Consider the following 24,968-nt stretch of genomic DNA (forward strand, 5'->3'; position numbering starts at 1 on the left):
TAATCTTAGCCGGAGGGAGGGGAATAATCTTAGCCGGAGGGAGGGAAGCAGCGCTGCGAAAGAGCAGAGTGCGAGGTGCCTGTCATCTTCCCTTTACAAGCTATGTATTTATCGTGTGATTTGGAATAAAAGTTTCATATTCTGAAAGCCAAGACCTTGTTTATTTAAAATCAAACAAAACACCTGAACCCCGAAAACATTTTTTTACGCAAATCCACGTTCATTTTGAAATGAGCCATGCGACTTCCGACTCCGACCTTCGATAGAGCGGGTCACATATGTGCGGCTGTCTTCATCTTTTCAGTTAAAAAGTTCAAAACCCCATCTAATTTATTCCGCCGACTGCCAAAACACAAAACTCAGCGTATACAAGAAAACTGATAAGGAGAAGTATTCACAAAACCAAAAACAAGCACCATACATTTCTAGTCACACTACTTACAGTCAACCTTTGTGTAGGAAGTGTATAATATTAGTATTCATTGCTGGAATAGCAGTGCTGATACAGGGTGGAGCCATAGGATGGAGCGCAGTGATGTGTGAAATCCCTGTAAGAATAATCTTCCCAGTTAGCGAGTCTCAACGGTCTCACAACGCCAGGTACTTTTTTGTTGCAGTTGACAGCATCGTTTGTGTGAATCGGTGTGTGTGTGTGTTCATTGTGGCAAAGCTGCCTGTCTAAGTGTGTATGTGTTTGCGTATATGGGCCGTGTTTGTGTTACTGCAGAGGTAACAACAACCAAAAATACACCAGCTCTGAGGGCCTGAATATTCAGAGGTGGAGACGGAGCAGCGGGGGGGGGCGGGGGTGGAGATAGATGGATGGATGAGAGATGCAGACAGAAGAGGAAAACAGTTACAGTGAGGACGAACAAATTGAGGAGAACAACAAGGTGAGGGGAAGTTTAAAAAGCTGGGACTCATCAAAAGCGAACCACACACACACACGGAGGCTGATGGTGACATGAGAGAGACCACAACACACACACACACACACACACACCCCACACACACACACACACACACACACACACACACCACACACACACACCACACACACACACACACACACACCACACACACACACACACACACACACACACACATTAAGATATCCACTTTGTTATGCCTGCAGGGTGCACAATGAATTGTTGCATCCGCAGACTGCAGCGCTAAAACAAACAAACAAAGCATAAAACAAAAAATCCTGCTTCTTCTCAGATACAAATATATACTAGTGTTCAATAACTGCACAAACAACACACATCAGCCATATAAATCTGAGCGCTCACACACACAAACACACTGCACGCCTCCTCCTCTTCTTCTTCCCTTATACCCACACCCAAATCCATCCCTCAATCTATTTATTCAATGCATGCAGGCTCCCCATTGCCGATCACTCACATTGAAATTCCATCTGTTTTTGCAATCTGGGAGTGCAGCTTTTACATTTTCTGTCTTCCTTCACAGGGGAGGGAGGGGGGGTGTATGGCAACCCGAAATGCAGACAGAGCCACATGTATTACCTCTTAGTGGGGAAACTGTACACATTCAATATCCAAAGAGTCTTTCCGTCATTGGTTGCTCTGCGGGGCTTTAATGCTGCCATGGGTGAACGTCAGCTACACAAAAAGCTCATAGACCTGTGGTACTTAGCAAGACAAACTTTGAATATACAATTCTTCATTTTCTGAAACTAGGGGGCTTTGAATCCCAACAATATCAACAACCAGGGGTTGGTGTGTTGAGGATTAATACATTGTTCATCAGGAGCTTTTAAATGGAATTAACGCAGATGTCTCGTACACTTCTGTAATTAAAACCAGGAAAAACACTAAATAAAGCACATCAAAAATCTGAGTGTTTATGGTGAAGATATGAAGGAGGTGCTACCGGATAAAGGCTAATGTTTCTCTGATAACATAAAATCAGACGTCCAAAGGGTGACTAAAGTCCTTCAGACGGTGAAAAGATTATAGGGTAAAATCTTCCAATATCATAAAAATCAGGCTTAAATCTGAATTCTAGAGCACATTTACAATGATTTCTGGCGGACAACAAAAGGTAATACATGCTCAGGAGATACAATTCCATTACTGGCACACAAATGCAATGCGCCGCTTTTATCTGGGTTAGAAAATTGTTGGAAACATTTGGTATAAAGTGAGTACGCAACTTGACAACACAGTGTACAGGGTGTCGTATTGTCATACTGATATTCTGTACAAACTGTGAAGTCCACTGAGACAAATGTAACATTTGTGATATTGGGCTATATAAATAAACATTGATTGATTGACAGGTGACTGCAGAAGAGGAGGGAACATAATTAGTGAGTTCCACTCAGTACAAAGCTCTCAGACAGAGGGAAGTCAGGAAACTGTTACTGTTCGTCTCAGACTGCTCCTCCGAGTCCCATTACATGTGGATGCCTTCCCATCAGTGTGTGCGGAGGAGGAAGAGGAAGAGGGGGGACTGGGGACTAATGGATTACATCCTGAGTTAATGACCAATGGACCAAAGTAGCCCAGGAATACACATGTGACACGGAAACATAAACCAACGTGTTGAAACAGATCAGTCCACTGGATTGATGTTTGCCTGGATGTGAGGAGTGAAAAGAAACATGAGGACACTTTTCTTTCTCAATTTGGATACTTTCCTTAGCAGACCATGTTGTACACTGTAAAGACTTGTGCAGTGTGTGAACAAGTGTTGTCTCGAAAACACATGGCGGCTGTGTCCTCACTGTAAGCGACGATCACTGCTAGCTAACCAGCTAGCTAGAAAGGTTATCGTTCACTGTAGCAAAATGCTCAATTAACCAAACTCATTGAATGGTGGCTTCTTTTAAACACAGTGTAGTGGTATGTTTAATACATTGTGTATCCAATTATTGTATTTAGCTGTGTTTACCAGAGCAAACAAAATCGTTGCTGGTCCCGCAACTTGGGTTACGTAGGCCAGATGCCGGTCTTTAAGGGTGAAAACATTCCCTTTTTACAGTAATGAGCCCATCATCAGTGAACTGCATTTGTCCGTACCTTGAATTAGGACGCACATAAAACAGCAAATGTAAGTGCAGAAGTACGCGGTTTGAGACACAGCATGGGACTGTGCAATTTACTTGTTATGTGGTGTCATGGTGGTTGGGCCCTTTTGTTTTCCGACAATCTCTTTAATCAGATGTTTCTAAGACATCATTTTGGAGAAAATATTCAGGTCTCTTTAATCTGGCATATTGCATCTCTTCTCTTTGCTGAGATTAATGTTTTTGTATGCGCGGCCCTTCTATAAATACATACAAACAAACAAAGGCAGAGAGACCAAGATCAACAAAACTTTGTCTTGGTGATGTACAATGTTTGTTACTTTTTGTATTCCTGACATAAACCACTGAAATATTTGTGTGACGTGCTAAAACATAGTGAAACAGTGGCAGTGGTAAAAGTGTTGTAAACAAGTGTTGTGGCTCCCTCCTTCTTGTATTCTCTCTCCTCTCCTCTTTGTTCTTTTTGCTCAGGTGCACCTGATCTGCTCTCGGCTGCCATATATTAGGAAGGCTGGAGGAGAAGGAGGCTTTTGTTTGCAGTCCTCAGCTCACCTCAGTTCAGGTGATTGTGTGTTTATTTTGTCCCTGTTTACTTTTAGTTTCTTTTTTAGGATGGAGGACCTGGAAGGCTAGGTTTTATGTTTTTTGTGTTACAGTAAGTTTAATTTATGCCATGTTTCTTTATAGTTTGAGGAGGGGCTGAAGGTTCTAAGGCCCCCTGGTGTGGCTGGCCAATATTTCCTGAATATTTCTAAACAGACTCTTGGGTTCAGTGTTCTTATTTTATGTTGCGGATAACAAATTCAGGCCCAAATGTTTTCTTTCTTATGGCTGTAACAATGATTAATGTTAGTCTGTCTAAAGTTAGCTATAAGCTAGTTTTCACATTATTCACATCACCAGAAAAGTTTGTCGCAAACTAAAACGAAGACATAGCAAATGTGAACTTTGACAACTTGAGTGGCGTGTCATGTTCTAGAAGTTGGAATGAGAGAACTGAGTCTTCGGTAATGGTCCTTTATATCTTCTTATATTTATTAGTTGCTCAGCCCATTATTTTTGTTCTGCATAACATAACAGAAGCTTGCAGATAACCAATGCAATCAGCTATCTTGCTATTACTGTTTACTTCAATTTTTCATCGTGCAATGTCTACAGATATTATAATTATTGTGCAAACTTAATGCCATCCATTACAACCATTCTTATTTCTTCTTTTTTTGTATCAGTTTGAGAAAGATACAGGCCAGCTAATTCCACTAAGAACCACTGACAAAGCACCAGTGTGTTTGTCAGAGAACATTAGCTCAGAGCTCACAGAATTAGGTTTCACTTCTACTGCTGTCCATTAGAGGATTTTAATTGACGGCCGAAAGAGAGGAAGGAAGGAAGGAACAGGAGGTGTGTGTGTGTGTGTGTGTGTGTGTGTGTGTGTGTGTGTGTGTGTGTGTGTGTGTGTGTGTGTGTGTGTGTGTGTGTGTGTGTGTGTGTGTGTGTGTGTGTGTGGTGATGTTGACATGTTTTAAGAAACTGTGATGTCTTTTGTGCTTCGTCATCTCCGTATTGTAAAACATGATTTGCAAAAACTTGTGTGAGATGGTTGATGTAAGAAACGGTTGTGCAGCAAAGTTTAGCACCGTTTCGCAAATCAACTATTGCCATCTGGACATGACTTGCTCTATTTAGACCCAGATCTAGGGAGCATACCGTTAAAATTGGAAATTTAATATTCATATTATTAATATAATTATGTAATTGTGCATGTTTTGGACCTCTTTTCACCCTCTGTCTGAAACCAGAGCCCAGTCTGCTCTGATTGGTTAGCTGGCCGGATCTGTTCTGATTGGTCAAACCGCTTACAGATGTCCTGATCCTATCACATGCAATGTGTTGAAGCGCTAGCCGATAGAAGCGCAAGTGTTACATAGTGATGATGATGATGATGATGATGATGATGATACGGAAGTAAAAAAACAGTACCGCAACTTGGTTTGTTACTGAAACACAATTGCATACACTTAGCTACAGGTCTTTCTTCACTTTGAGACTTGTAGCTCCAATAAATCTGCAAATAAAAGGTTTTGTATCACAACACTGTTTCATAACTGGATTCAACTCTGCTAATAAGCATCAACAGAAGAGTCAGCTCCAGCTCTGATGATGGCAGTGTGCCAGTGAAACACAATGAGATGCAGCCGAGCTCTGAGGAAGGAGTTTCTGTGGACAGAGACGATGAGCCACAGCCACAATGTGCTGCTAGAGGGATCAGAGTGGCCGCTAATGCAACATCCGTCTGATGCGTCAGCTTCCTCTCTCTGGCCTCAAATTGTCACTCTATTGATGTCACACTGACCGGAGACGAATGTGCAGACAGGTGTCAGCTCCTTATACTCCCTTCACACGCAGGTGGGACATAGACAGTGTGAGAATTTAATGGTGTGAGGGAGCCCGGCTGAGATGGGGCGTGAATTAGTCTGAACCTGTGCGTGCATGTGTCTGTATGTGCATGTGCTTTAGCTTTGTGGAATACATGAGATTCTGCTGCAGTGCTTTCACACATGAGCCTTTACTGCAGAATCCAACCATGATGTCATACTTTCCTTTCATCTTTTATCTCAAGCTGTGGAAGGAGGGGTTCGTTTCAGGCATGATGTGAAGTGAGAGGATCTTTTAAGATGGTGAAGAGAGAGGACGAGAAGAAGGGGAATAGAAAAAGAGTAAAGGGTTCATTTGCATTTAGAGTTTTAGAAAAAGAACACCAGTGTGCTGATACTCTGAAGAAGCAGCAGGTCACGTTACAAATCTGAGTATTAAAACATTTACAGCAAGCCTCATATACCCTTTCCATCAAACAGAAGCGAAGGATTCCATAAAAGGAGACCCCTGCTCATCAGGCTAACATTCACACAGGGTTCAGTCATTTGCCGCACGAGATTCGACATGTCAGCTGCAGGGCTGGGGCTCAAAGCTGAGCTCTGATTGTTGGATGAGTGCTCTCCCTCCTGAGCCAGCTCCACACACCCTCAGGGAGCAGTGTGTGACGGTGGGAGTGCCCATGAGCCAGGCGTACAGGCACCCCTCCATCTACCAAGTCCCCATAGACTGAGCTACTGACGATTGATTTTTCGACAGAAAACTGATCAATGAAACAGCGTTGATGAATAAACCTGTTTGTTATCCTTCTTCAGCTTCTGACATAAAGTTTGCTCCTTCTTCAAATCGTACGTGTCTTCATATAGACAGAAAAGCACTGCTTATAAATATAAAAACATTATGCAAATTGCTTAATAAAGGTCTTGTCAGTACAAATGGTTTTTTTTGTACAGTCTTTAGGTCATTGCACCATAAGTAGATGTCTACTCCACTACATCTATGTAATACCTTTAGTTGCTTTACAGATGTGGATGAATGATTTGAAATATAATCAAGTGTTAAATCAGACTTTAGTTCCACCTGGAGTAAATTCACAAGCTACCCTGCAGTATACAAAGTCATTCAAACTAGCTGCACCTTTACCAGCTTTGAGAACACTTTCATGATCAATCATTATAAAACATATCATATATATGTATGTGAGGATATGTATGTGAGGACCACAGATGGAAATGAGCTATTAGCTATAATCTGGCATATTGCATCTCTTCTCTTTGCTGAGATTAATGTATTTTGTATGTATGGTCCTTCTATAAATAAATACATGAAATGGACCACTCTGCGTAACGAGTACTTTTACTTTTGGTACTTTAAGTAAATGTTGATGCTAATACTTTTGTACTTTTACTTGAGTAATATTTTAATGCGGGACTTTTACTTGTAACAGAGTATTCCTAAACTCTGGTACTTCTACTTTTACTCAAGTACAAGATCTGAGTACTTCTCCCAGCTGTGGATATTGAGGGCGGAGACAGGGACAGCAGCCTGCAGTGTTCTGATACTTAAAGTTAGTTATTGTAGTGTGGCTGCTCATTTGGCCGTCTAGCAGTCAGAAGAGCAGTAACAGCTGCAGCAGTGTCTGATACACCGCTCGGGGGGCAGTTAAAGCACTTGAAGAAGTTGCAAAATGTAGCATTTTCTTACCAAGGGGAGGGAAGGGCTGCTCGGGCAGGGGGGTTATGTCAGTGTCAGATCATAAACCCCTGGGATAAATGCATCCAGTACAGTATATCTTAATGAGATCCTTGTGCAGTGTGAATACTCATGTCTTCCAAGCTCCATGCCCACAGTTTGTAAAGCAGACTTTGTGTCGTAGCACTCAAACTGACCTGACGACCTTCATGTACCAAATCGGTAGAGTTCCCCGGGAGGGCTCCCATGATTTACCCAAATACATCTTTGACCTTTAAATCATGGCGAAATCACAACAAGCAGTACGTTTTTAAAACGAAAAAATAAATGAAAATATTTAGGTCTGAAGGTAGGAATTTATCAAAGTCATTTACAGTGACAAAATAACTATAAAATACCAGAAAGTGAAAGAAAAAAAAATGTCACACAAGGAGGTCACCATAAAATTAACTATAACATAATTTATTTTAAATAATTCTTTAAAACTGAAATCAGTGGAGAAACTAAGAATGCAGATTCCTTTCAGGGTATGAGGGCTCACTGAATGGTTGATGATTAAGAAAATGCTGCCATAAGCTGTGGCCTTCATGGGAAAATCCTTGTGAAAGACCACCTGCTACGTTATCAACGTCGTCTACGAGAAAATGTCCAGTACTTCTCGTTTGATTTATTGACTAAATTTATATTCTCAATTGCTAATTTTTTGTATTCTTCAATACAGCATGCTGATCATTTTGTAAATTAAGGTCCTATTTAGATTAAAATTGATGAGTACTCAGGCTGCTTTCGGGCGGGGCTTCCCTTGTGATTGACAGTTGGCTACAAGCTTGGTTTTGGCACTCTTTGTTTTTGATTTAGAACTTTAACTCTTTGACCCTGTGTTTGCATTACAAAAAAGGTTCATTTCAACTATTTGGTTGCCTTAAATTATTTGCTCAGTGTTATACTTGACTCGACACACTTGCTTAAAGGTCCCATGACATACTTTTCCAGTTATTACCCGTCTCCTTGTTTGTTATGTAGCTTTTTCTGCATGTAAACACTCTGCAAAGTCATAAACCCTCAAAGTACACCCTGTAGCGAGTACAACTCTAACACAGAAAAGACCTGTCTATGCTGCTCCAGAACTTCCCGTTGGACAATTCTCTTTTTCCATTGTTTTCTTCCTGGGATTACTCAGCCTGAGACGGCGGGACGCGGCGAAGCTGTGAGTCTGTGTGTTTGCTCACACACAGACTCACAGCCAGGCTGCGGGTGTGTGTGTGTTTGGGCTGGTTTCGGGCTGGGTTCCGCGGTGTCTCACTGTCTCGCAGACCCCACGCAGCAACCAGGAAACCACACCAGTAATCCAGCTCACATTGTCCGCTCCTTGAGCCTCAAAGGGCGGAGCAGCGAGCCCCGCAACGTCCCGCCAACACAGCACCCAGACCCCACGCAGCATTCTCATCTCATTGTCATTACTGGTGTCCTTTTCTGGTTGCTAACAAACGCCATTGTAAAACATAATCACTGATGTTTCACTGTAATGGTGGTGGACTCATCAGAACAGAGTGGGCGAGCTGACCAATCAGAGAACAGCGGGCTCACAGGGAGGGGGGGCAGGAGCTCCAACAAGCCGTTTAGGACAGAGAGTGAATACACATACTATACAGAGATGCTGTATGAGAAACCAATGTGAGTTTGGAACATTGCACAATATAAATATATTCTAGTATACCTCAACAACGGAATTATGATCAGTAGAAATGGCCATGACATGGAACCTTTAATCCAAAAAAACAAGATGGCAAAAGGCAAAATGCCAAACTTGATGCTTCAAAACCGTAATCAACAAACCAATGGTGCCACTGTACAGTATATGGTTGGACGAGAACTATAACTTGACACAACACACTGTCAGCATTTATCTGTGGAGTTCTTGCCTTCTTTGCACTTGTATTAGTAGGTCTGCATGTGTTTGCCCTCAGTTAGCCATGATAAGAGTCTGGACAGAGGGGCAGAATACTGCAGCTTTTCTCTTCTCTACTTCAAACTTCAAAAACGTAGCCGTTACGTCACTCAGTGATCCTCTCAGATTTACATCTTTTCTATTTGTTTCTCCCCAAAAAGCTGCAACTGAGGTTTCTCAAACCTTTTGGGACATGAGTCTTGCCCACAAAAGAGCAACTCAGACTTTAGCTCTGAACATGACACTCACAAGAGCCTCGATCTGTGAGAGTTTTTCTGTGATGTCAGCAATAAAGAGAATATAAATATCTGTGGCAGAGAGGGAAAGAACACAGAGCAAAAATGGAAGATGGAGAGAAAGAAGGGTAAAGTGGAAGTCAGGGAGAGGAAGGGAAACTGTTGAACGGAGAGAGAAATAAAGACAGTGGTGGCAGAGAGTGGCCAGAGAAGGTGAGAGTGTGCGTGGTTCTCTTTGATGTCCACTGGACAGGATGAGCTAGCCATTGATATTGCAGCTCCGCTGGCAAAAAAATGATTTTGAGATGCATGTGTTTTATGTGCATTGGGTTAAAGCACAGTGAGCAGCAGAAGCACAGCACAGCCTAGTGGCAGGAAGACAAAGAGCCTGAGGCAGGACGAGGGATCTGTTTATAACTGCCTTTAAAACAACTATCCATGTTTGAGACAAAACTTTTTTAGATCTTGTCAAAACCACTCTCATTAACCTGTACATTTTTCTGTTCACACTTTTCCTCAATTTAAAGTACTTTTATCTTGCAGTTGGGTTGTTAAAATGTTTGTATTTTTATCCTAAACCTCTTTTAACTTTGTTCTCCCTGCCTATACATGTGATTCAGAAACTCTCAAGCATAGTCTACACGCATGTAGTTTTTTTTTTTTAAACTTAAATAAAAAAAGGACACCATCTTCTGATGCAACATCAGCCAGGGCTAGCTCGCACCAGAGCCATTTTTAAACATAGCTTTCATTTTGACTACACATCTGTAAAAAGTGTGGAACTGCAACTTGTACATTTGTGACACTATTGGAGAGGCTACACAGAGGCTATGACACACACAGACTTACAAGATGAGTCGCTCACACTGCCGGTTACAACTGTAAACACAAGCAATTTTTGTTTTAATTGTTAGAATAAATAAAAACGCAAACATACAAATGAAGCGTAAAGGTCAGTGAGCAGCTTGATAAATGACACCAGTTTGTGATACTTAGTCATCAGCTTGTCACTCAGATGTAGGAATAATAACCAATAAATGAACTTCAACAGCATTTCCTTTTGCAATCCTTTGTTGCAGAATGACAGTAAATGACACACCTACGTCATGTTGTCTGTGCAAAGGTATTTTAGTATAAAAGCAACAGATTTGTTGCTCCAGGGCACGAAAAAAAGGATTGTCTGTCTGCCTTGGAGCTACAAAATGTTCGCTGTCACCATAGGCGTAAGCAGCATTTATACTGGGGAAATGTCCACGACACAATTACCCTAATGCAACACTTGCATTAGCATAATTTGTTAGAAATATTCTGTAAATAGCATGCACAAAGAATTGTGCAATAGGACAAGAAGGACAATAGAACATGTACAATCTGGAGGACATGCAGTTCAGACTTATTGGGTGTTTTTCTAGTGGTGCAGTTTGGACCTGTGACTCGTTTAATTGAATAGCTGTCAAAAAAAGTATGCATACGTATGTATGCTTACATTGTTTGCGGGGGGCGCTTAATGCAGTAGTGTTTTTTTTTTTTTTTTTAAAGTGTCCGAAACACTTTTTCCAACAAAGTGCTGTCACACTATCGGACTAGTTTCTTTCAATATGCATTCTATAATGGTCCGAAACAGGATTTTGCTTCTGAAATCAAAAAATCAGAGCATCCCTAATTTAAATGGTTACATTTTTTTACAAGTACAATTACAAATCTCTGTTGCAGTGCTGCTGAAACACACAGCGTGATGATCACACCTCACAGCAGGAGATGGGCGCTCACTCCCACCACTTCTGCTCTCGCCTCGTGCTCTACCTTTTCTACAGGATGGGCTTTCCTCTAGCTACTCATCATTGTTGACTGGCAGTGTGTGTGTGTGTGTGTGTGTGTGTGTGTGTGTGTGTGTGTGTGTGTGTGTGTGTGTGTGTGTGTGTGTGTGTGTGTGTGTGTGTGTGTGTGTGTGTGTGTGTGTGTGTGTGTGTGTGTGTGTGTGTGTGTGTGTGTGTGTGTGTCTGTGAGTGTGTGTGTGTGTGTGTGTGTGTGTGTGTGTGTGTGTGTGTGTGTGTGTGTGTGTGTGTGTGTGTGTGTGTGTGTGTGTGTGTGTGTGTGTGTGTGTGTGTGTGTGTGTGTGTGTGTGTGTGTGTGTGTACCTGTCTGATGGGCTCTGGGACTCGGTAGCGGCAGCAGCAGTGTGTGAGGCGTACAGCTGTGTCCAAACTGATCCTGTGGCCAACGGACACGTACACCGGCTTAGAGCTTTTGTTGCAGCTTCGCAAGGCCTGGACGGAAAAATAAATGTCTCTTGTAACTGATAGGCAGAGGAGTTTAATTCAGTATGACCCTAATATATACGGTGTATGACTTCTAGCAGGGTGGGTGCTCTTTGAAGTCAGCAGCAACAAAACAGCACCTTTGTTTAAAAGTTTTGTTGTGTGTGTGTGTGTGTGTGTGTGTGTGTGTGTGTGTGTGTGTGTGTGTGTGTGTGTGTGTGTGTGTGTGTGTGTGTGTGTGTGTGTGTGTGTGTGTGTGTGTGTGTGTGTGTGTGTGTGTGTGTGTCCTTTGACGCACCTTTCCAAGCACTTTGCCCGAGGCGGCTGTGAGGGGGAAGCTGTCTCCTCCTTTCTGCAGAGCAGCGATCTGCGGGGGCAACAAAACAAAAATCAAAGTCAAAAAAGATGTACAGCATATGGCAATACAAGAGAATCTAAATATTAACCCGCCACCATGGAGGCTTGCATTCTGTGTGACTTCAGTCTCATGGATACACTTCTGGAGCTGTGGTATGTTCTAAAACTCCAAACTATAGTAATGTTCTGAAGGAAACACCAATGAATTTGCTTTATATTTGAGTGTTTTCTTAAAAAAACATGAAATGATATTTCTACGGAAAAAGAAAGGATTGAGTAAAAATGTTAACCAGGCATCTAGTAGTCCTGATAATGTGACTATTCTTTTAATGTGCTAACCTGAGCAACTGGGAATTACATTACGTTACAATGCAGAAACAGCTGTGCGTGTTGTATGAAGGATAAACTTTAAGGTACTGACAAGCCCTACTTTGGACTGGATTACCATTTTGTTTATTAAAATGTATGGAAATTCAAAAAAAGAAATGGTAAATGATTTTTTGGTACAAAATGTTTTTTGTCTTTACAAACTACAAATGTCAACAAAATGTCCTTTTCCCCATGTATTTGTTTTGTTTATACATTAGCTTTATTAACCAATTTCTCTATTGACACTGACAAAGACAAATCTACTCCGTGAACCTCTACTCCGTGAATACAGTTTGCAAAGGTCTTGATTTGACAGCTGTTGTGTGTCAGATAAATATTCAATCAACATTAATAATCATGTATCGTATCCGTCTCAGTACCATAAAATAGGGCTGGGATGAAGGGCTAAAGAATAAATAGCACTGCATGTCTACTCTCAGTTTTAGCTTTGGGTTTTCCCTTTGCAGACTGCATTTAAAGTCAAAACGGTGTAACCAACATGAAGACTAGAGAGCTGCCTAAGGGAGAAAAGCAAGCAATTTTGAAAGTGAGAGAAGATGGAAAATCCATCAGAGTCGTTGCACAAACATTGGCCATAGCCAGTACAACCATTTAGAATGTCCTGAAGAAGAAAGAGAGCACTGGTGTACTGAGCAACACACTTCAAACTGGTTGACAAAGGAAAACATCAGCAGTTGATGACAGAAACATTGTGAGAATTGTAAAGAAAACATCTCCAACAACCTCCAGAGGGCAGGAGCGAAGGTATCACAATCCAGCGTTAGCGGAAGACTTTGGGAACAAAAGTAAAGAGGCTACACTAAAAGATGCAAACCACTCATTAGCAACAAGAATAGGAAGGCCAGATTTGAATTCGCCAAAAAGCACAGAGACAAGGCTTAAAAGTTCTCGGACAAAGTTTAATGGACTGATGAGACAAAGATGAACCTTTACCAAAGTGATGGAAAGGCCAATGTGTGGAGAAAGAAAGAAACACACAAGCTCATTGTTCTTGTATTGCTTCTTCTGAACGGCTCATTGGTCTTCATTGATGATGTAACACATCATGGCAGAAGCAAAATTAACTCAGAAGTCTACAGAAACATTTTGTCTGCCAATTTAAAGAGAGGTAGAACCAAACTGATTGGGAGATCCTTCATCATGCAGCAAGACAACGACCAAAACACACTGCCAAAACAACCAAGGAGTTTACCAGGGGAAAGAAGTGGAAGGTTTCAGACAGGCCAAATCAATCTCCAGACTACAACGCTATTGAGCGTGCATTTCACCTGCTGAAGAGGAGACTGAAGGGAGAAGCCCCCGAAACAAACAACAACTGAAAGAGGCTGTGGTGAAAGCCCTGAAGAGCATCACAAAGAAGAAGAATGCACAAGTGTGGTGATGTCAATGGGTCGCAGGCTTGATGCAGTTATTGCAAGCAAAGAATTTGCCACTAAATACTAAGTATTATTCACTTTTCACACTTTTTTAAGTCTCTGCTCCAATACTTTTGCTCACATGAAAAATGGGTGGGTTCAAACAAAAGGTGCTATCTCCTCAGTTGTTTAACAGATCTAGATGTAAATACCTGGAATGAAAAGGTGAAATACTGACCTTTTGTCTCATATTCATCTTTCGATGTCAAACCTAATTGTTTTCAGTGTACAGCAAAAATAAAGCAATTGGCCTCGCTGTTCCAATAGTTTTGGAGGGGACTGTATATCCAGAGTTCGACAAGACAGATCACTGTATGACTTTTTGTAAGCATTTTACCAACTCTTCCACTAAGATGCTATCAAACCATTGACTTGATAAATTCATAATTACCTTTTGCTGATTGCTTATACACTGGAAATGAGTGCTAAGACAAAAGCTTTAAACCGTAAATGTAATAAGATAAAGCCAACAACAGTTTCCTCTTTGCATTTTGTTTGCAATTCTGCAAAACACTTCACTGTTTCTTTCATTATTAAAGAATGAAATGTTTTTGCACTTTTCAAATTGATCACAAAAAACACCAGAAATTGAAGACAAATCATTCTGAGCCTTAGCACTCCAAATAGAAATCTCTTTAGGGAAAACACGGAGGCAGTAGGGGAGAGAGAGAAGAAGACGGAGAGGAGAAGGAGGCAGTGAGGTGGGGTCTGTCCAGGGTTGGATGTTGCATACATGGAGATATTTTCCCCGTTCCCCAGCCAGGGATGACATTGCTTGTGATGTGAAGGCAGAAGCATAAACCAATGTGGTCTTGTTGCATCTATTTTGTGTTCTTTGTAATGTGAGGTGAAGCATGTATGACAACTTTTTTTTTTTAAGTGACACAAAGTTCTTACGACAGCAGTGTTTTGAATTAGTGTGTTGCTGCTCCTTTGAAACACTAATTCAAATGTTGCGTGTGTATCATTCCTCCAATTTTTTTTAATAAGAACAAATATATCAAACAATTGGACAAAGATTTGATCCTCTGGTATTACATTTTTTACACAAAAGATTAAATAACACCACAGAAAACACTGACTGGCTACCAAAATCTCCCCCAGTGGAAGAGACGGTTCAAAGTCAGATGTAGTGATGCGGGCACTGCTGACAGGTGGGCTGTGGGGTACGGGCCAGAGCCATGAAGGGAGCTTAGCCTCCGTGATGGATGGGGTGTCTGCTCTACTATGACTGATTACAGCAAGCAGCCAGTGGGGAGACAGGAGGGGCCGCACAGGGCCCTCGATCCCAGCTGGGAGGAGGCCAATGTGTGTGTGTGTGTGTGTGTGTGTGTGTGTGTGTGTGTGTGTGTGTGTGTGTGTGTGTGTGTGTGTGTGTGTGTGTGTGTGTGTGTGTGTGTGTGTGTGTGTGTGTGTGTGTGTGTGTGTGTGTGTGTGTGTGTGTGTGTGTGTGTGTGTGTGTGTGTGTGTGTGTGTTTCTGTAGGTCTGGCTCCTATGAAGCTTGAGTAGGACTGGCGCCAGAATAGCAGAAGTCAGAAAGACAGAGCAAGTCATCAATAACACACTAGTTTGCGTTACAGCCAGGCTATCAGAGAGAGAGACATAGAGAACAAAAAAAAAGAGAAAAGAAAAGAAATGAGATGGTAGAAAATGAAAGTGAGAAGGGGGGAAATGTTGGAGTGGGAGAGAACGAGGGGAGACACTGGAGGTGAAGAGAGGGGGAAAAAATGAGCAGGGAAGAAAAATACAGAGGACGTAAGATCTGAAGGAAAGTGAGCATCAAGAAACCTCGACAACAAGGATAGCATTTTCCCAAAGGGCGTGGAGGACAAGGAGAAAGCAAAGTTCCTCTTTCATCATTTCTGTTTTGTTCCAGACTGCACAGATAGAAACTTACTGCTCTCTCCTGCCTCTGTAGAGGAGCACAACACATTACATTTACATCTGCTAGGCATTCAACTTAAAGAAATGTAGAGCGACTAAGCAGGGGGCTGTTTTGTTGAGAGACAATTCAAAAGGATCAATAGAACCTCTGGTGGCGTTTTAATCCTTGTTTTAATAGCCACCTCTATCAGGGTTGTGGTTTCTGACATGCCTCTCTTTGTTTCCAAAGAAATTAAGCGGAGATCGTGGTTGAATTAGATTAAAAAAGCTGGAGAACAACTATCAACTCTTGTGGTCGATTGTTTACTGCTAAAGGAAAAAAACGTATTTTTTTGTAAAAACTTGTTTCAAAAGTCATGTTTCGATTCTATTAAACAGGAACAGCAGAACAGTTCCCAATATAAAGCTTTATTTATTTTTTATTATTTATTATATTTTACTTCACTGTTATGGGAAATACAATACATGGCTGTCGTTACAACACAGTCTCACGGCATTTTGCATATTTTTCATGTCACACGGAACGATTTTAAAAGCAATGTAAATAATAACAAATTAGAAGGAAAAACAGATAAAAAAATGACAGATTTCAGTATTCTGACACAGAACGATTTTAGAAGCAATCTATTTCTATTGGTAGTATGTTTCGTGCCTTCACCAAATAATAACAAATTAGAAGGAAAAAAATATGACAAAAAATACAGATTTCAGTATTCTGAGGCTCTGAGCCCCATTTCTTTTCCTCGCGGACGGCAAAAAAACTCCGACATTATACAAAAAATAAAAGGGATAGGATTAGGTTTAGGGTAAGATATTGAGTAAGAAAATGTTTTTATGAACCACACAGCTTCTGGTATTCCAAGACCCGACCGGACAAAAATACGTGGTGCAGGCACGAAACATACTACCAACATAAATACATTGCTTTTAAAATCGTTCTGTGTGTCACGAAAAAAATGGGGAACACGAATCAATAGATTAAATGTTGTGACTATAACACGAAATGTCGTGAGACTGGATTGGTCGTTAATGCCGTATTAGTGTAACAAATATTGAAATATGAAATTCATAGCATATCTACGATTCGAAGGCTGGACCAGGACAGCCTGTATAACATTGATGGTTGAACTGACAGCTAACAGCTAACTTGCTAACAACGGCAAGAGAGGCATTCCTGACAGAGCTTACATTGTTAACCTTGACAACTTTAGCTGCTACCAATAGCTAGCCCGTTGGACACACACCCTCACATCTACTTACATAAATGTGCGGCTGGTACTTATATAAGTTTGGACAACAACACAAACAGGATGACTTAATTCTCTGCTCAAATATTAATATTCTAAAAGTCATGTAGAGCCTTTAATGAACTACCCCTAATCCATATCATCAGTTAGGTAGCGTAGCTAAGCCTCGTCTTGCTCTGCCGAACATTTAAATATACACCTACCAACAACTTTACAGCTCACATTTGAGCATTGTGTACCTTATTTGTAAAAGTCCATATACAAACAGAAATGTCAAAACAACAATTTGCAGGAGGTCTTTTGTGTTGTCTTTGCTTAGTCACCTCGCTAAAGCTAGGCTAACCATATCTGGACTTCAGCTACAACCAAACATTAAGTCGAGGTTTATATTGCTTCAAAGGTTTTAGTGTTAGTCTGTGTACGGCAGACACAAATGTACAACACTACTAAACTGAAAACAATTTGAAACATTGACTTAACATTTTTTATTATCTAAACAAATTACACATCATTGTATTAGGTTAGTTGAAAGCAATAATATTGAGTTTAAATTAAAAAAAAGAATTGGTTCAACTTAATACTATTTGCTTTCAACTAACCTTATACAATTATGTGGAACGTGTTGACATAATACATTTAATTAAAGTCAATGTTAAATTTTTTCAGTGTACCTCAATGTGATGATAGTTTAGCTTTGATGGGTTACATCTTCCCATTAGTGCCCACTGTGTTCCACCTTTGCTTTTGAGGCTGCCAAATTTAATTACAGCACCTGAGAGAAAATCGTTTCTGTGACCTTCAGAAACACTGCTTGCTGTTTTTTGAGGACACTCTGTGTGCCGCCAGAGTTCTGGGATACACTCTGACATCTACTCAAGTATGGCAGCATATTTCTTGTCATTGGTACGTGGTGATGAGCATACTGTATCTAGTAATAGCTAATCCTATTTCTCACTGGCTAATTTTGGTAGGGAGCCTGATATGGCTTGTGTCTCACAGATTACTTCTTACCTAATTGCCTATCAAGCCCTCAAACGCAAACATTGGCGTTTGGCAGAGGCTTTGCAATCTTTGACGTGCCTGTAGACAAATTAAACGGAGCCCCAGAGGGACAATTATATTTACATGGACCGGGAGGGAATTCTAAAGTTTCATGCAAAGCAACCGATCCAACGCTAATGGCTTGAACCCAAAGATGTGTTGTGTAGTGCCGACGTTACCTAATACCCAACATGAACAACTCTGAGCCACAAGGATTAGCATCAGCAGATACTGTATGTGTGACCGTGTTCTGTGGAAACAAAGAGATCAGGTTCTTCCCTACTGCAGAGGCGAGGCAACATTTTCTGACGCCAAAGCCACTAACAGTAATTGAGGGAGATGGATACGAATTAGCATGTTACACTACTACATGAGGACCGCTGGGGTTATAAGTAGAGAGTCTCTTTGCCTGCTAATTGAGTTGGCTGTGGATGAGATGATTGCTAGAGCCATGTATGCTGGTTCCCTCAGAAACTTCAGCAGCACTTATCATCAACGTTACAAGAAATGCCCATCACCGCTCTTACAAAGATCAATGTTATCTACAAGGACTTAGCATTTTATATTTTGCTCAGGGAATGCACTTGAGGTCAATTATTATCACCTTCACCTCAGAGCAAAACGGGTTCATGCTATTTCTATGATGAGTTCCTCTCACTATAGTAATGGAGCTTCAAATTATTAAAGTTATGAAAACATTTTTCATTTAGACAAGCTTTAAAAATGTCTGTAAATCAACATAAGGAAGAATACTCTGTTCATCCTGTTACTTTAGACCAGGGGTTTTCAAAGTGTGGGTAGGTGAGCCTCCCCTCAGAGAACATAAGAACAGCCGCGCCCCCCCTCCCAATTATTATTGCTGTTATTATTATTATTATTATTGTTGTTGTTGCTATAATGCAGGGGTATTCAATTGCATTTCAAAGAGGTCCAGTAAGAGAAAATGTAATTAAATGCTCTGTTTTCGCTGTCTACCTTCCGCCATTTGAAATTACTCCGACTGTTTCTCTCCTCTTGTCTCGTGTCTGTGTGTGTGTTTGAAGCTATCGTGCTGACTGCACCGATTTGATTGGCTGAGTAGCGTCACCTCCTTAAAACATAAAACAATAACTTTTTTAAACCTTTTTATTTTTATGTTTTAAACATATTGTATAAAACTCCCCCACTACTTGGACTATTCCTTGCACCCCTCTAGAATAAGCCCGAATGGTCTCAACCATATTGCATCAGTAACGTGCACTTGTTATTATAACAAGATCGCAAGGACGCTGGTAGCGATCGGGAAATTGAGTGTTGTTCAGTTTGTGTGTTGTGGAACATGCGTGTCCACTGTCCGTGCATGAAAATATACCACACACCCAATTACAATTGCATGTTCAATTCACTACCCTGGAAGTTAATACAGTTGTTAAAGTTGGAACAGCCTGTGGACAGCCGTTCTTCCTTGCATGTCAGTCGCCTACACCTTCTTACAGAGGACAGGCACATCTAGCTGCAGCACGACCCGTATATTTCCGCACGCCATGTTCTCAAGACATATTTTTTTTTAACATTTTCAACATGGTGGATAAATCCTTATATGCTCCCGGCAACACACTGAACGTCAACTTTGCCTCCTTATTACACTCATCCCTACTTTAGTGGGAACAATGAGTCTACGTCTTTGATGCACACAGGAATAATCGCAGATCATACTCTGGCTGCAGCCTTGACCGGTACTTGCTTTTGATCAAAGTCAATGCGGAAAACCTGCACTCACACAGGTAGGTGGAGGGGAAGGGAATGAGCACTTTTACAGCCTTTTTGGCGAGGTGGGGGAACTCACTGTCCACAGACAGCCACAAGTGGGCAAGTGTCACTTTACTCGTCTTTTTCTCGTTCTTTTGTGTCTCACGCTGCACCACCCCTGAAGCTCTCTGGCGCCCCCCAGGGGAGGCGCGCCTCACACTTTGAAAACCGCTGCTTTAGACCCTTGCTAAGCGCCAGATTGAACTTTGACTTGTTTTTATTCTTTCCTTAACAGGTCAAAGACTGCAGACTGCAAAATTAACATTTGCATATTAATGAAATCTAGATTTTGTTGTCCCACAGGTAGACTATGAACAACCAGACATTTTTCCAGCTTGATTTGTATTCAAAACGTCATAGGCCTCGTTGTGCATTGGCTACAGAAGGAGGCCTTTATGGGCTCAGAACAGTCTCATAATACACACATGCACACAGAAGGATTCACACTTGTATTTCATGATCCGCAAAAGCATTCACACTTGTATTTCCGGATCCACACTTGTGTTTTTCAATGCACACACAAATGTGTTCCGTTTCATATACATGTAAATAAATTCCAAATACAGAAAACAGTTTTACATAGGTATTTTTGATCCACACATTTGTTTTCCGTTTAAAACCTCTGCACCTGCAAACACAAACCGCTTTCTGTGTACGGATCGCTGTGCATTCGTGTATGGGTTTTTTGAGACTCCTCTGATGGTCAGCCGATTCTTACTTGTAATTTCTCTCATTTATAGCCAATCAGATGTCTCCTCCAGTCTAAGCCAATCACATGAGCGCACCCCCACGAGGGTATGATTTCTTGCGTTCATGACACTTCATATACGCATTTTGCGCAGTCCGGTCAGCTCGCTAAACAGAGGGCGGAGCTTCAGGTGATCATGCAGAGCTGCATGTCTCCGTCAGACTCAGCAGCTGATCTGATCTCTCTGTCGCGTCCGGTTACACTTCACTCGCGTTTATGTCCATATCGATCAGATCCAGCTCTCCTGATCGGCTTTTATAGAGAGCACCGATCAAACTATTTAGAGTGAATATCGGCCGATAATGACCGGCGGGGCTCCCCCCCGTTGACAGTTCACTGTCTAGCACTGGTTTCGTACTGAATAATATAAAGGCTTGTATTTGCGTGCATTTCCTGTTCGGAAAGTGGCAATGTACTGAGAGTGGAGGTGTCCTGAGATTAGCGCCTGCAGGCAGGCTCCATGGACCTGTCAGCTCCGGACTGCGCAAAATGCGTACATGAAGCACTACGTCATGAACGCAAGAAATCTACCCTCGTGGGGGCGCGCTCATGTGATTGGCTTAGAATTGAGGAGACATCTGATTGGCTATAGATAGAAAAAATTACAAGTAAGAATCGGCTGACCATCAGAGGAGTCTCAAAAAACCCACACACGAATGCACAGCGATCCGTACACAGAAAGCGGTTTGTGTTTGCAGGTGCAGAGGTTTTAAACGGAAAACAAATATGTGTGGATCAAAAATACCTATGTAAAACTGTTTTCTGTATTTGGAATTTATTTACATGTATATGAAACGGAACACATTTGTGTGTGCATTGAAAAACACAAGTGTGGACCCGGAAATACAAGTGTGAATCCTTTTGTGGATCATGAAATACAAGTGTGAATCCTTCTGTGTGCATGTGTGTATTATGAGACTGTTCTGAGCCCATAGGCCTTAAAATAAAAGTCACATTGTCAAAACCGCACGCACGCACGCACGCACGCACGCACGCACGCACGCACGCACGCACGCACGCACGCACGCACGCACGCACGCACGCACGCACGCACGCACGCACGCACGCACACACACACACACACACACACACACACACACACACACACACACACACACACACACACACACACACACACACACACACACACACACACACACACACACACACACACACACACACACACACACACACAGCCAGTCAACAATGAGGACTGTGCCACAGAGCAGCTAGAGGAAAGCCCATCCTGTAGAAAAGGTAGAGCAAGAGGCGAGAGCAGAAGTGGTCATCTCCTTCATAATGCGCCTTCTCCTCGTTTTCCCAGCATTCACTGGATTATCCGTAAATCATACAAACAAAACCAAAACGTTCATTTATCTGTTTTCCCGTTTTGGTTTAAAACTGAATAACGTCGTATTTTTTGGTTTTCCGTCTTTCTGTTTTGACACCGGTTCTTTTCTTTTTTTTAGCGTTGTTAATATGTTTTGGATGCATATTGTTCTAGTATTTGTTCAGGCTGTTACATACAAGTAGCCTCTTTTGCTACCTGCTGGTGAGTAAATATTAAAATCAGTTAAAATTGAAAACCGGTGCGCGATTTTTATCTGTGTAAAATGTATCTGCTGGTCCTTGGCACAATAAAGGTTGGGAACCCCTGCCTTAACTTACATAACTCATATTTTGACTCTGGTCAAGGTCGGCGAGTTTTTTCTTACAACACGAATAAACAAAATATGATGTATATACACTGATGATAGATCATAGAGTGACAAAGCTCTACAGAACAGAAAGGAATACATATATGTACAATTTTGTGGGGTGTGAGCTTAAGTAGAGCCTCACCTGTGACTGGTGCTCCTCATCCTTGTTAACACCCTGCACCTGCAGCAGGTTCTTGGCCACTCCCACACACGGCAGCCCTGAAATCACCCCGAGGTGACACGCTAGGCCGAACTCTGCAGGGAATAAACAGGGCCTGGGTCAGATTAAAATGCCGGTTTGCTCTTGATAGAACAGTGTTGCCTTTGTGTTATACATTAAAGAAATGTATTATCGTGACATGAAAACAGCCTTGCACACATGCAACTGCAACAAAAACATCAGTATAAGCTAAATTATTATAAACATTGCTATTGGCCTTGGACTTCATCAATCGCTGCATCCCTAGTAAATGCAGCAACACCTAAATTAACGCGGTCATTACTATACACACATGTGCTTTTTTTGCCATTGATGTATAAAAATGCATTTTCTGACTGTCACTAAAGACATCCTGCTGTAAATAAATAAAAAAGTAAATAAAAAAGAAGGGACAAATATTGCAAACACTTTCCCCTTCCGGTGGACCTCCATGGGACCTTATATCGGAAAAATAATGTATTGAAGTCAATGGGGAGAGAAAGATTATCTTTCGATCCCGTTTGAATTGTGCCACGAATTACACATATGATGTTTGTCAATTTAAAAGATAATTTTGCAAGTCAAAAAAATTAAAACGTGTCGTAAAACTGTGAAGTTACACATTTCTTTGTGTGAAGCGCTCAATGAACTACAGTACAACTCTGGTCTTGCACACGTCACCAACACCAAGATGGCCGTCACGTTGGTACATTTCACCTCTTTCTTTCAGAATGAGGCGAAAAGTATTAAAAGAGGTGAAAATCACTACAAGTCTGGGCATGTTGAGAGCTGTACATACGAAAAAGGGGAGTTAGTCGGTTCCGTAAGGGCCAGCATGCGGGACCAGCTTTACAAGGTTTTGGTGAGTAACACGAGTGTAATGTATAACGTTAATGTCAGCTAGCTAACATTAGCTAACAAGGTACACTCTCGTGTTTTGTTTTAGTTGCTCTTCGAGAACGAGCAAGAGGTACTATTACTGATATGATAACAACCTGGTACAAAGCACACAGGCATCTTGTTAAAGTAAGTAAGTACAGTAAGTAAATGTATTTTTAGCTATCTGGAGGGAATACATCAGTTACGACAGCACTTACGCGACTCTGGGATTTGTAGTTTTTCTAGTTGCGTATTTTTCATAGTCTTATATTTCAACAGTTTTAAGACAAACTTTGAATTTTTTGACATGGAAATGATTTTTTAAGATTGACAAACAACATATGTGTAATTCATGGCACAATTCAAACGGGATCAAAAGATATGTTTTCTCTCTCCATTGACTTCAATGTATTATTTTTTCAGAATAAGGTCCCATGATGCGGAAGTAAGTGGGCGTGACTTCGCCACTCTATAGAGCAGCCTGACCTACCTCTGTAGTGGAATAGACCATTCCCATCCACAAACACCACCTGTGGTGAGAGGGCACAATGGGGAAAAAATCACCTATAGCTGTAAAGGGTTTTATTTGTCAAGGTTGAAGACCTTTTGCACGGCAGACATTTTAACATGTTAGATCAGGAAAAGCACCGGTGTGATCCGTTATGTCAATCAGGCGGCTGAGAGACTGCAGTGCAGCAGAGGCATCGTGTTGTTATGGGATCCACCTGTGCTTCTTTTCTGAATGAAGTTAACACCTTAGCAGGGAAACTTTTTTCTGCGTATCTACAATCTCTCACCCCAACTGCCTGTGCCTCTGTCTGATGTCACGTAAAGTGTGAGATAACAGAATATGTTTTATCCTGAGCTTCAAAAGTTAAAGTTAGAAAGAGACAAGATCTTGACACTGATATTTCCAGCCCCCCCACACTTATGAACCCTGGAAGCCAAAAGGGAATCCAAACTCATATATCCGCTGTGAATCAGGACCCACGTCAAAGGGCCAGATAAAGGGAGCGGTGAGGTGTCAGGAGAAGTGTTTGTGTGTGCAGGATTTTGTGTGTGTATGGGGTGAAAGTGTGTTGTTTCTGCACACCTGCGAGCATGCTGAGTGGGAGGAAGAGAGGGAGGTGCGTGGATAGCGACAGACAGAAGGGAGTGGGTGAGGAGAAATTATAGACGGCTTCTTGAGAAACAGTGAGCGCTTTGTCACAGGAGTTTAAATTAATTCAGCGTGTTTTAATGTTCAAGAAGTTGGAAAAGTTTTCACTTTTTCAATGAGCCCAATAGTGTCAGTAGGTTGGCTGTCTGGTTGTGTGTGACAGTAATTTAGATCTAATTTTGAAATCCTTGACTTTACTGGCATTGATCCGAACCATTGACATTGTATAAAATTCACAAGTGGACCTTTAACAAAAAAGTTTGAGTACCCCTGATGTAGTGTCTCAAATCGCACACATACCAGAGGTGACAAACGCAATTGCTAGCTAGCTAGCAATGACTGTTGGCTGTAACAAATCATTACAAACTGCTCAAATAACCCTATACCCTACACTTTCTTATCAAGCTCCACATTTGTGGAATCAGCTTCCAGTTTGTGTTCGGGCGGCAGACACCCTATCCGTTTTTAAGAGTGCGCTTAAGACCTTCCTTTTTGATAAAGCTTATAGTTAGGGCTAATTAGATTCAGCCCCTAGTTTTGCTGATATAGGCTTCGTTTGTCAGGGGACATCTTACTTCTTCCTTTTCTCTGTCTATAC

The 24,968-nt window shown here is 41.5% G+C and overlaps 1 protein-coding gene across 2 annotated transcripts in view; it reads right to left on the reverse strand.

Moving 5' to 3' along the window:
- The window catches only part of LOC307043664 (endonuclease V-like), a 126,981-nt gene that overhangs the window by 76,044 nt on the left and 25,969 nt on the right, over positions 1-24,968 (reverse strand). The window contains exons 4-7 of one of the 2 annotated variants that reach the window (XM_079688305.1): positions 23,702-23,741; positions 22,276-22,388; positions 11,861-11,929; positions 11,443-11,571 (exon numbers count right to left, since the gene is read on the reverse strand). In XM_079688305.1, the coding sequence (XP_079544431.1) occupies positions 11,443-11,571; positions 11,861-11,929; positions 22,276-22,388; positions 23,702-23,741 (351 nt within the window). The remainder of the gene's footprint in view (positions 1-11,442; positions 11,572-11,860; positions 11,930-22,275; positions 22,389-23,701; positions 23,742-24,968) is intronic. The other variant, XM_079688306.1, reaches the window with a different exon arrangement.

This window comes from Notothenia rossii, assembly GCF_949606895.1.
Source record: "Notothenia rossii genome assembly, chromosome: 1".
In the NCBI taxonomy this organism is placed as follows: Eukaryota; Metazoa; Chordata; class Actinopteri; order Perciformes; family Nototheniidae; genus Notothenia; species Notothenia rossii.